At 42.2% G+C, this 13,499-nt stretch overlaps 1 protein-coding gene across 2 annotated transcripts in view; it reads left to right on the top strand.

The window, feature by feature from the left end:
* The window catches only part of NADSYN1 (NAD synthetase 1), a 28,553-nt gene that overhangs the window by 10,663 nt on the left and 4,391 nt on the right, over positions 1-13,499 (top strand). For both annotated transcript variants that reach the window (XM_039539009.1, XM_039539010.1), the window contains exons 9-19: positions 49-180; positions 962-1,036; positions 1,253-1,377; positions 3,208-3,256; positions 4,789-4,891; positions 6,130-6,298; positions 7,405-7,540; positions 7,796-7,902; positions 10,393-10,524; positions 11,543-11,612; positions 12,439-12,567. In XM_039539009.1, coding sequence (XP_039394943.1) covers positions 49-180; positions 962-1,036; positions 1,253-1,377; positions 3,208-3,256; positions 4,789-4,891; positions 6,130-6,298; positions 7,405-7,540; positions 7,796-7,902; positions 10,393-10,524; positions 11,543-11,612; positions 12,439-12,567 — 1,227 coding nt within the window. The remainder of the gene's footprint in view (positions 1-48; positions 181-961; positions 1,037-1,252; positions 1,378-3,207; positions 3,257-4,788; positions 4,892-6,129; positions 6,299-7,404; positions 7,541-7,795; positions 7,903-10,392; positions 10,525-11,542; positions 11,613-12,438; positions 12,568-13,499) is intronic.

Raw genomic sequence — 13,499 nt, 5'->3', positions numbered from 1 at the left:
TTCAAACTGTTATATTTTGAAAATATATATATATATTTTTCTTCTTAGAGTGGTGGGATTTACGTCTTAGCCAATCAGAAGGGCTGTGATGGTGATCGTCTGTACTATGATGGTTGTGCCATGATTTCTATGAATGGAGACACTATTGCTCAAGGATCCCAGTTTTCACTGAATGATGTGGTAATAAACTCAAGCTGACTGACACTGCGAGATTCATTTAACTCCTTGGTCTCCCTCAGCATGGCATTGCTATCCTTCTCTCAGACCTTGTTGCAAGGTGAAGTCAGTGGGACTGCTTCTACACTGAGGCTTTTCAGAAATTCTCCCACCATTGGTCTAGCACAGGTTCAGTTCCATTGGTGCTAGGGAGGCTGGATGCCATAATATAGACCACGCAAGTGCCTTTTTCCTGTTATCCAACCCTGCTCCAAGGGGGTCTAGATGTCACAATGGCACAATTGCTTGCCCCCAATCCTCACTAGCACTTCTTGTTTTGCCTGCAGTGATGGAACTGCAGGAGGGGAAGAATTTCTGAAAATCCTCATGTAGACCAGGCCTGGAGGTTTGGATATCACTGTGGTGAGGAGCAGTCCTTGCTGGTTTATATGTGCTTATTTAAGCAATTGGACACAAAGATGTCAATTAGAGTGTAATAATTATAGGCTCAGTTTTGCAAACCCTTATGCAAACAAGAAACTTGTTAAGTCAGTATGAACTTTCTCATGTAGGGATTGTGGGATAGTCTATTGTCTAGTGCATTCAGTATAAATTGTTCTTATTTAATTCATGTGAGGAATCCTGTTGAAGTCAGTGGTCTTAGCTCATGAGTAGATTGAGCAGGAAATATCTACAGTGGAAATGTTTGTATTCCTTTTTAAACAATTCTTTGTCCCGTACATTTGGGTTTGGAAAGCCATTCTGTACCTGTGTCAGATGTCTAATTTTAAATGCCTTTCACCAGGAAGTCTTGGTTGCTACACTGGATTTGGAAGATGTTCGAAGTTACAGGGCAGAAATTTCATGTCGTAACTTAGAGGTAAGAATTCTTCAAATGTGTTGAACTTGTGCTCTTTGATGAATTTCAATAAGTCATTGAGTCAACACATCTTCAATTATTGAAAGAGAGACTGTTGAAATACTTTGGCTTCTGCAGTATTCCAGAGGCTGTATTATCCGTGAACATGTAATGCTTTTATAGATAAATGCTACATTAAAACTGATGACTTCCCAAATTTTCTATTCTATTAATTAGGCAAGCAAAGTGAATTCCTATCCCAGAATAAAAGTGAATTTTGCTCTGTCATGTTCTGATGATATATGTGTACCTACCTGTGAGCCAATCCAGTGGAGATATCATAGTCCTGAGGAAGAAATCTGGTAGGCATAAATGAGGTGGGGAAATGAATTTACTTAAAATAAAAATATAGTCTGTTGCATACTTTATTGGTAAGGTTAAAAAAAATTTGGACACTAACATTATTTCTTGATGGTATGCAAAGTCCTAAACAAAGGAGATCAATAAGGATGGATTTTTAAATATGAAATAGTTCTTATCTTATAACTGTTCTGGAATATTTATTAGGGCTGTCAATGAATCACAGTTAACTCATGCGATTAACTCAAAATATTAATCCTGATTAAAAAAGTTAATTGCGATTAACTGCACTGTTAAACAATAGAATACCAATTGAAATTTATTAAATATTTTTGGATGTTTTTCTACATTTTCAGATATATTTATTTCAATTACAACATAATACAAAGTGTACAGTGCTCACTATATTTTATTTTTATTACAAATATTTGCGCTTTAAAAATGATAAAATATTTTTCAACTCACCTCATACAAGTACTTTAGTGTGATCTCTTTATCGTGAAAGTGCAACTTAACAAATGTAGATTTTTTTGTTTTTACATAACTGTATTCAAAAACAAAACAATGTAAAACTTTAGAGCCTATACGTCCACTCAGTCCTATTTCACATTTAGCCAAAGGCTAAGACAAACAAGTTTTTTTACATTTACAGGAAATAATTCTGCCTGCTTTTTATTTACAATGTCACCTGAAAGTGAGAACAGACGTTGGTATGGCACTTTTGTAGCTGGCATTGCAAGGTATTTATGTGTCAGATATGCTAAACATTCATATGCCCCTTCATGCCTTGACCATCATTTCAAAGGACATGCGTCCATGCTGATGACACGTGTTTAAAAAAAAACTTGTTAATTAAATTTGTGATTGAACTCCTTGGGGGACAACTGTACATCTCCTGCTCTGTTTTTCCCACATTTTGCTATATATTTCATGTGGTAGCAGTTTCGGATGATGACCCAGCATGTTGTTCATTTTAAGAACACTTTCACTGCAGATTTGACAAAATGCTAAGAAGGTACCAATATGAGATTTACGCAAAGAAGGTACCAATGTAAAGATAGTTACAGCACTTGACCCAAGGTTTAAGAATCTGAAGTGCCTTTCAAAATCTGAGAGGGATGAAGTGTGGAGCATGCTTTCAGAAGTCTTAAAAGAGCAACACGCTGATGCGGAAACTACAGAATCTGAACCACCAAAAAAGAAAATCAACCTTCTGCTAGTGGCATCTGACTGAGACGATGAAAATGAACATGTGTCAGTCCGTATTGCTTTGGATTGGAATGGTGGTTGAATCATGAAGGGACATATGAATCTTTAGCACATCTGGCACGTAAATATCTTATGACACCGGCTACAACAGAGCCATGCGAATGCCTGTTTTTGCTTTCAGGTGACATTGTAAATAAGAAGTGAGCAGCATTATCTTCTGCAAATGTAAACAGACTTGTTTGTCTGAGCGATTGGCTGAACGTGAAGTAGGACGGAGTGGACTTGTAAAACTTTAGAGCCTACGTTATTTTGTTTTTGAATCCAGTTTTTTTGTACGTAATTCTACATTTGTAAGTTCAACTACAACTTGTAAGTGGGGAATTGAAAAATACATTTTCTTTTGTTTTTTTACAGTGCAAATATTTGTAATAAAAATAGCTATAAAGTGAGCACTGTACACTTTGTATTCTGTATTGTAATTGAATTCAATATATTTGAAAATGTAGAAGACATCCAAAATATTTAAACAAATAGTATTCTATTATTGTTTAAGTGCGAGATTAATCACGGTTAATTTTTTTAATCTCTCGACAGCCCTAATATTTATATTTTGTAACTTACAGCCTTGGCCCTGCATGCTGGCTTTGGGACTACTTAAGACGCAGTAATCAGGTAAGAACTCTCTTTTCAACATTTTCTTTCTATGTTTTAACCATAAGAATAGTATAGGTAGCTTGCGTCTACCTACATCTCTTTAGAGCAAGATTATTCTGTGAGACTTTTTGCTAGTGTCTTCGGTTCAAGCTTAAAGCACTTATTCAAGGTGTGTCTAACTGTTCTCTTCAAATCTGTTAGTGCTCAGTACTGCTTTCTTTAAATTCAATAACGAAACTCCCATTAACAAAGGGGGTTGTTTTTTTGGTTTTTTTGGTTTTTTTGGTAACCTAAGTTGGTGCTCCAGTTTCCTGCAAGCAACATATTTTTAATGGCATGATAAAAACATCCTTTCTACCCTGTACCCAGAAACAATACACCAGATTCATTGCTGACTTGCACCCTGGCAATCTGATTAAAGTCAGTGGAATTGTGTACGGTGTAAATCAGCACTGAATCTGGCTAGATTGTTTAGGATCTCTCAAGAGAAATCCCTTCTAAGAGCTTCATTCATGAATCTGTTTTCTTTGTGCATTCATGTTGCTGTTGACTTTTTTTTTTTTCTTCTGCTTGGTTTTGGGCCCTCTTTTCATCATGCGTATCTCTATGCCGTACATCACACAAGTGCTGAATTGTGATGCTTGTATTCTTGCCAGTTCTGGGCTTGCTTCTGCACCCATTGAAGTCCAGTAGAAAACTCATATTGACTTCTGTGGGAGTAAGACTGGGCCCATTATGGCTGTTATTGGGAGAGGCGTATTACTCATGCTTTCCCTGTAACATGAAAATGGAGGGTGACCATCATGTAAACTATTGATGAATAGGACAGTGAATTTAAGATTTAACCCACAACAACAGTTTATTGCATCTGCAACATATTCAACCATTGCTAACACACACACAGATGAAATCTCAGTAGTTGTTGAGAGCCTACAGAGACACATGAAAAAGTACTAGTCAGTTACAGCTCTCTAAAAATAGGTGGTCCCTAACTATAAAGAAAACATACAGCATCCATTACAAGGTAATTGCTTTTACCGTTCCTTGCCAGCATAATTCTGATGATCACCTTCCATCTTCTCAAAAGCCATTTTAAGTAGATGGACAAAAAAAAAAAAGTGACAAACACACATACTAGTGGTTTGATTCCAAAGATCGTGTTTTGAAATAAGCAGAAGATCACATTAAGCAATGATCCAAATTAAACAGCGTGGATTGGATGCTAAGAACTCCATCCTTCTTCATTAGCTTTCCTTAACCACGCTAGTAGGTGAGGACCTGTTCAGCAGCTTTTTCTAGCCATCAAAGTAAAAGGTTTAACCTGAGACTTGGCTTGGTTAGCCAATGCAAAGTGTTAAGGATGTGAAATGCTTTGCTAGATCTGTTTTCCAACTAAGTACTACCAGGCTTGACTGGCCCTGCTGGCTGGAGTATGCATAACTCACCTGAGGGAGGGACACAGGAATGGGCTCAACATATTGTTTCTGAAGGGTAAAATATGTTTTTACAATGGCACTTCTTACAGCTTTTTCCATTGTTTGCTGTTTAAGGCAGGATTTTTTCTACCGCTTAGTGGTGGAATTGACAGCTCTGCTACAGCTTGCATTGTATACTCCATGTGTCGCCAGGTTTGCCTCGCAGTCAAGAATGGAAGTAAGTTGGGGTGTGTGTGTGTCCTTGTCAAAATAACCAAGCTTGCTAATGGTTAGAGGTGGATGAATATTAGCCATTAGTACAGTACATAAGGTGCAACATACCGGTCATGTTCTTAGAGAGCAGGCCCAAGCGCTACATTTCAGTGGAGTGTGGTAGCTAATTGCCTTAGACACCTTTTGAGAAACCCAGCCAAAATGTGGATCCAGATTTCAAAGATTCTCCAAATTGTATTTATGGGTTTTGGTCAGCTATGAAACTCAGGCTGTGTCTACACTTACGGCGTGTGGAGTACACCTGCAGCATGCCTGCTAGCGGGGGTATAAATAGCAGTGTAAATAGCGAGGCATGGCTTAGGTGACTAGAATAGAGTGCCCTACATGCCTGAACCTTGAGGGTGTACTCTACATATGGGCTCTCCATATGCCCGAGTAGTGCCTCCCATGTGGACACTGCTATTTTTAGCCGTGTAGTGTCTCACTGCCTCCCTGCCACCGTGTAAAGCTGCTGTGTGGGGAGGAGGGGGAAGAGCAGCAGGGAAAGGCTTCAGCAGGAGACAGCAGGGAAGGGCTCCGGCAGAGGGGAGCGGCCAGAGCCTTGCCCTGCCACCATCCCACTGCCAGAGCCTTTCCCTGCCGTGTGTAGCTACATGTGTAGTGCATGTCTTCACTTATGGGCAGTGCACAGAATACGTAGCCATGGATCTGGATTAGTCTTTGGATTTATCATCCAAACGTTGGGATGTTTGGGCCTGGTGTTCCAGTCTATTGTGGGAGAGTGTGTTCGTTTTGGGTGAAATTCAACTCTACGTCGGCCAGCACAGTTCTTAAGCTGCGCTTAAGTCTCACACATGTGCTTAAGGAAAGTTAAGCCCTGAAATTGGGTTGAAGAAGTCCATAAACTTTGCGCTAATACACTTAGCATTTCGTCCTTTCATCCTTATGAAGCCTCTTTGTAATACATGGGACAAGACTTTTTTATATTTATAGATGCAAAACCAGCAGCAAACTCAATAATTCTCTTTAATGGAATTGAGGACATTTGAAATGCCAACAAATGAAGTGTTACTTTATTTTGTGAAGGGTGGTTGTGAGGCTTAGTTCCTTTATGATTATAAAGTGCTTTGAGATCCTCTAATGATTGGTGCTGTGGAAGAGCAAAGTATTATTAGCAGTAGTACAAGGTATCTGTGATGCTTCATCTGATTTCTCATTTTACTTTTACTGGATTGTCTGCAGATCAAGATGTGTTGGCTGATGTACGTAGGATAGTGAATGATGAGACCTATACTCCTGAGGATTCCCAGGAATTCTGTGGACATATCTTCACCACTTGTTACATGGCTAGCGAGAACTCCTCCCAGGATACATACAACAGGGCCAAATTGTTGGCTGAACAAATAGGCAGGTATAGAATAAGAAATACTTGGATTAAATAATGTTGCGGTTAAGATTTCAGGTTTTCTAAAAGACCAGTATGAGAGTAATAAAGGTGGTAAGTAGACTATTACAGCCTTTAATACCTGAGTGTATGTGTGGGGGTAGGCATTAGAAACATTGGGGGAAGAACAGGGAAACCAGTCAACTGAACTTGAAAAGTCTGCACTCCAGGCTCCCCAAGTCTAGAAGCCAGATATGAGGTGGTGGTAGGCTTTAGTGCAGAGGTGGGCAAAGTACGGGCCACATCTGGCCCGCAAGAATGTCCTGCCCGGCCCCTGAGCTCCTGGCCGGGGAGGCTACCTCTGGCCCCTCCAATGCTGTTCCCCCTCCTCCGCAGCCAGGCTGCCGTGTGGGCAGCACTCTGGGCGGCGGGGCTGCGTGCTCCTGCAGGGCAGCGCGGCAGCATGTCTGGCTCCGGCCGGGCGGTGCGGCTGCCAGACATGCCGCTCTGAGTGACATGGTAAGGGGGCTGGGGGTTGGATATGGGGCAGGGGGTTCTGGGGGCAGTCAGGGGACAGGGAGTGGTTGGATGGGGCGGAGGTTCGCAGGGGGAGGGGCGGTCAGGGGATGGGAATGGGGGGGGTTGGGGTTGGATAGGCGTGGGAGTCCTGGGGGGCCTGTCGGAGGGCCGGGGGATAGGGGTTGCGTCAGTCAGGGGACAGCGGGGTTGGATATGGGGTGGAGTCCTGAGGGGGTGGTTAGGGTCTTGGGAGGGGGTGGTTAAGGAACAAGGAGTGGGGGGAGTTGGATGGGTTGGGGGTTGTGAGGGGGGCAGTCGGGGCGGGAAGTGGGAGGGCTCAGATAGGGGGCGGAGGCCAGGCTGTTTGGGGAGGCACAGCCTTTCCTACCCAGCCCTCCATACAGTTTTGCAACCCCGATGTGGCCTTCGGGCCAAAAGTTTGCCCACCCCTGCTTTAGTGCCTTACTCCTGTGTCCTTGATTTACATGCTAGAGAATTGAGGGTTTGATTATTTTCTTCACACAAGGAAAACAAAGTTAAAATCATTTGTTTTATACTGTTTTACCTAGTCGTACGTGTGCAAACTGACTTACTTGTGCTTATAATCTTCGCAGCTATCATATAAATCTAAACATAGATGTGGCAGTGAAAGCCATTGTGGGGATTTTCAGTATGGTGATGGGCAGATCTCCCCAGTTTCGTGTCTATGGAGGGAGCAGCAGGGAAAATCTGGCACTACAGAATGTGCAGGTATGCTTTTGTTGCCCCAAAGGAACCACCCCACATAACCCTTCTTATACTAACATTTGGGTATGAAGTGACACTGGGTTGCGGTGTTCGCTAGTCAGCTGTAGAGACTGGAGTTCTAAAGGTGGCTTAGTTCTGAAGTATGCTGGGCTCACGGTAGTTCCTAGTGGACGTTTGAATTTGACTTTGAATTCTGTTTTATGAAGGAGAAAGTAGTTTGCTTTGTAAATCTGCTTTATTTCTCAATTTGATTTGTAGGCTAGAATAAGAATGGTCCTTGCCTACTTGTTTGCTCAGCTGAGTCATTGGGCTCGTGGGATGCCTGGTGGGCTTCTAGTGCTCGGATCAGCCAATGTGGACGAAAGGTGGGTGAATATTAGAAATCTATTAACAAGTCATCAGGAGTCAAAGTCACTGCAGTCTTTTGTAACTCCACTGGATGACAGTATATACCAATGCCCCAGAAAATATAATTAATTTTAAGAATAAAATGATTGTACTGGAATCAATGAAAACATGAACTGAACCAAATCAGTAGACATTTTTCAGATGCCCATTAGAGAATTGGTGCAGTAATTTGATAAAAATAACAGCTGTTCCTTTTTCAGCAATCTTCAGTAGCGAAAGTGACCCATATAGTAAATAGAAAATGAAAGTGAAGCTAATATTTTGTGTCTTTTTAATGCTTTTATTATTAGAGATTTAAAAAAACAAAAACAAAAAAAAAACCCCAACAACTTTGGAAGCCATGCCATATATTTTAAAAAATCAGGACCAATCTTAGTAGCTTTGTCACAGTAAGGTGGGGCATCAAAGTGGGATTTTAGTTGCTATTGAGGTAAGAAAGACAGTATTTTAGTTGTTTTTGTGTGAAATGCGCTGCTTAATTGGTTGGTGGAGGCATCCAAATTAGATTTACATTTTGCAGATCCTCAAGTTGTAAATGGGGGAGTTGGGCGTCAATATACTGCAATGTAATACAAAACAACATCAGACATACTTAAGTACGCACAGGGTTCGTGGGACTCATGTTAGCTGACTTGTGTTACAGAACCCTGGGCTTAAGTGTCTACATTGTATTTAAACCCTACATTGAGTTGTCTAACCCATGCTGTAACCTAGGGCTCGGGCATCCACACTGCAGTGCACAGACTTGAGTCAAAGTTACCATATCCCAAAGTCTCCTGTAATGTGGTCACTCTAGCCATAGGACTGTGATGCACTGTGGGAAAACTTTACTGCCTGCCCTGCATGTTTTACATGCTGGAGAATTGAGGGAATGTTGTTACAGAAGTTTTGAATAGCCCACCAAACCCATAGCAAATCCAGGATGCTCTCTGATAGTGTGCTTGCAGATGGGTGATCAGAAGAGAATGGGTTAATGCTGACCTGAGCTGCTACTGTTGGCCAAGGGTATGGTGGAGTGGCTTCCCTTTTCAGTAGAGTGGACTGCAGATTGTTGGGATAGAGAGGACTAAAGAAGTTGTCCCATGGAATTGTGAGAGACTTTTGGATGATTCCCAGGACCCAAGTCAAGCAGCGCTGCATCTACACAGCAGAGCAATAGGGCTTGGACCCTGGGTCCCGGTTTCACTTGAGCTATGACCCTAGAGCTCTGCAGAGTCCTGGGACCCTGGGTCAGTGTAATTGGAGTGTAGACACGAGGGGGGGTGGGCTTAAGCCTGGGCTAAAGCATAGTCTTATGTTGCAGTGTAGACCTTAGAGACCCCAATCAAGATCAGGGCCCTTTTAGTCCAGGCTCTGTACAGACACATACTGTATTGAAACTGTCCCTGCCCGGAGAGCTTACAGTCCAAATAGAGGCATAGAGACTTTCCCAAAGTCATGCTGAAGCTCAGAGGAAGAGCCCACAGCTCCCAAGTCCTAGTTCAGTGTCCTATTCACTGGACCATCTTGCCTCTCCGCCAGGGCCGGTGCAAGGATGTTTCGCGCCCTAGGCGAAACTTCCACCTTGCGCCCTCCCCTGTCCCCGAGCCCCCACCCTGAGGCGCCCCTCCCCGCGGCAGCTCCCCCCCTCTGCTCTGAGGCGCCCCACCAGACCTAGCTCACCCCTGCTCCGCCTCCACCCCGAGCACGCTGTCGCTGCTTCTCTTCTCCTGCCTCCCAGGCTTGTGGCACCATTGAGCTTAGGCGCTGCAAGCCTGATAGGCGGGAGAAGTGAAGCGGCGGGGCAGGGGTGAGCTGGGGCGGGGAGTTCCCCTGCGTGCTGCCCCACCCCCTGCTTGCTGCAGGCGGCCCTCCCTGCACTCCCCTGCCCCAGCTCCCTCCGTCTAAATGCCGCGGCGACCGGCGTGGCCGAAGATCCAGCTGCTGTGGTCGCTGTCGAAGAAAATGCGGCCCCCCAAATCCTAGCGCCCTAGGCGACTGCCTAGGTTGCCTAAATGGTTGCACCGGCCCTGCTCTCCACAGAGTATCCTGTAAATTACTTACCCTTCTGATTTCCCAAGAAGGTGGTCTCTGATTGGTTGAATTATCCAGAAAAGTTGAGACCTCAAGAGGGAAGGGCCCTAAGAAGTGGCTTGTGCCAGTCCTGGGAGGCAGTCAGCCTACATTGCTTCAGGAAATACAGTCTTCATTTTGTTTTTATTTGCAAATCACTTGTAATACATACAATGCTAACTGCAGTTGCAGTAGGTATTAAAATATTATCACCTCCCTGTCAGAGATATAATGGTCATTAGAGTTAGCACTACCACATCCGAACAATAATCTGTTTACCCCTTAATGTCCCAGTGACTTTAAAAAAATGATAGCCTTATAAATACACATGAAAACATAAAAGGCCCTATCTTTATAATCGTGGTTGTTATATAAAGTTCCTTATTCTCTTTCAGTCTTCACGGATACTTGACTAAGTACGATTGCTCCAGTGCCGATATCAATCCTGTTGGTGGAATCAGCAAGACTGACTTGAGAAGTTTCATACAGTATTGTATGGAAAACTTCCAGCTTACAGCACTCAGAAGGTGAGTGGTCAAGTAATGATTTTTAGGCCCTGTTTTAGCATCCATACTCCTCTTCCTCTCCTACAGTGTGTGCACATGTGTAACATAATGGAACTCCAGTTCTGAACCTCTTACGCCACTGTAATACATGTGATAAATAATAATAACTTCTGTGTTTAAATGTGGCTGCAGCAAGTATATTTTTCCTGATCAGTGTGGACAGAGATTTTTCTCTGAAAACCAGGCATCCTAATAGCACTATTAATATTGGCCATCTATACCTTACAAAACGTTGTAGTCTTTAGCATAGCTTTAAAACAAGGATATATTATGGTTCTTGCAAAATAAATCCAAGTGAATATTTGTCAAGGAAGTTATGCCATAACTGTGCTAGCAACTATGTTTAAACATGATTCCTACTAGGGCTGTGTCTACACTAGGCTTTATTTTATGGCAACTTTTTTCTATCATTGCTAACACCAGCTGGTTGAGGGTGCTAATGGAGACAATGCTGCTGTGACTGCCTACGTTTTTACACTATGTTATTTAAAAGGGACAGTGTTAATATGGTCAGCTTCAGGAGCTGTTCTTTACTAGCTTTCTCAATGTTGTTACCATCAGGGGAGCTTCAACAGTGAGAGACTCTTGGCAAAAACTCATTGTAGGCAAGGCTATGCTCTTTTTCAGCCTTAGCCTGGACAGGCATTTAGATGGATGCAAGACTTGCTGTTTCTGTGAATTTAGCACAAACTATTGAAAACTTCAGTTGCAGAACTGATTGTTGCTGTGCTTGAATCCTGAGGTCCTTATTCTATTTATACTCAGACTTGACTCAGGAAAATATATTATAACTATGATTTTACAATAAGCATCACCCTGTGCACCTGGGAGAGCTTTTGGCACAAATGGCAGTAGTCTAGTAGATGTTCCATTTTCTTTTTACGATCATTTTGCAGGTTGTGCTCCTGAAATGGACTTAAATAAAACACTTGATATTTAGCAGGCCAGTCAACTAACATGATTGGTTTTTCCTACACAGTATTATATCAGCTCCACCAACTGCAGAGTTAGAGCCCCTTGCGGATGGACAAGTGTCTCAAACTGATGAGGTAATGGGCAGTGTCTTTAAAAAATGCTCTGGTAAGCCTTATTCACAACTTGTTTTTTGTTCAGTAGCGGCCCTGCTGCCCGTCTCCAAACTATGACTAAGATACGTTTCTCTCCTTTTGAATGGTCTCATAAGCCATTCCACAAAACAGCTCTGTAAACATTAATATCTGGCACCAGGCTTGTTTATACAGGCCAAGAGTTTCAAAAGTAATGCGTTTTTGGATGCCTTGAGTTTTGGGAGCTCCACTCAAGATATTTGTAAGGGGTATGTATTTCATAGCCCTTGCTGAAAATCAATCCCCTTCAAGGCCTCTCAAGTTGGATCCCCCAAAATGGGAGTCACTCAAAGTCACTAGTCACTTTTGGAAATATTGGCCCCAGAACTTTGTTTCTTCATTTTCTTTATTTAGTTGGATATGAGATCACTGTTCAAACCTACAGAACACCCCTGAAATCCAGGCTGGTCTAAATTCTAGGGAACTGTAGTGTGTTTCTAGGAAAGCAGAGGGTAAGTCAGGGCAGAATTTAGCTTCTTGTCTTCAGGCAGAAGGCCAACATCTAAGTTTATCTTGCTGATATGAAGCCTGTGTTCAAGTACCACAGAAGGAAAAATCCTTTTTATTCAAGAAGTTCTCTTGCTAGCTAGATGCAATATATTCCCATAAAAAAATTCTGAAATTTCATTGCAGTCCTTATTTTAAATGGAGATGGATTTTCTATTTAGTATTTCTCTGATTAACTGAATTTATTACCATCCCCTATAAAATAATACATTCTGACTCATGTTATACATTTTCAGTGCCCTTTTTGTATATGATATTTCAGGAAGATATGGGGATGACATACACAGAGCTCTCAGTCTATGGCAAACTAAGGAAGATGGCCAAGGCTGGACCTTACAGCATGTTTTGTAAGCTGATCAATATGTGGAAGGAGATCTGTACCCCAAGAGAGGTAAAAATTTAAAAAATCTTGTATTTAACAGAATTTGCTCTTGGAAAAAGATCATGTGTAGTTTTCATAACTTAAGAGGAACAGCTTAATCAGTCTCTTGTATTTAGAAATACCCTAGAGAGGTTAAAGGAGAAAAGACCAAATTTCAAGAGAAATCTCTTTGGGGAAACCTGACAGCTGACACCGATCACACACTGCCCACTGTCTGTGTTGCGTTTTGCTGTTTTCTGCTTCTCAGAAAACCTTTCTCTGCTAGTACAATCTGGTGCACGGATCCTAGAGTGATTCTGGCCTTTTGTCTGTACTGCAGACTGTTAGATCAACAGTTAGGTATTCTGAAGGGAACTGTTTATTTTTAGATATATACATGCCTGGCCAAATTCTGCCTTCCCTTATATGCGCCCAATCCCCACGAAGTTAATGGGTGTGCCATGAATATATTGCAGAAGAGAAGGTGGCTCTTGATTTTCAAAACACCTAAAAGAAATCCATGTCCACATATCCTGTGACAGAGTTGGTTGGAGGGGTGTCATTTCCATGACATTTCAATGGGCACTTGCTTTTATCCCAGCAGTGCCCTTTCTTGGACCTCTCTGAGGTAGGGAAGTTCTATTATTCCCATTTTACAGATGGGAAGCTGAGGCACAGAGAAGCTAAGCGACTTGCCCAAGGTCACACAGGAAGTCTGTGGCAGAGCAGGGAATAAAATTTGGGTCTCCCACCCAGGCCAGTGCCCCAACCCCTGGGATATCCATCTTCTCCCTTATAAGAAACGTTTACAGGAAAATAGTACAGATGTGTGTTTCATTGTGACACTTTTGTGCATTCTGATACTTTAAATGCATATTACATAGCTAGCTTCCTCTGTGGTAAGTACATTAGTAGTGGTATCTAATATATATAAATTTGGATTTGTGAATTCTCACTATCCA

Source organism: Mauremys reevesii, linkage group 4, assembly GCF_016161935.1.
Source record: "Mauremys reevesii isolate NIE-2019 linkage group 4, ASM1616193v1, whole genome shotgun sequence".
NCBI lineage: Eukaryota > Metazoa > Chordata > Testudines > Geoemydidae > Mauremys > Mauremys reevesii.
This window is presented reverse-complemented; position numbering and strand designations above follow the sequence as displayed.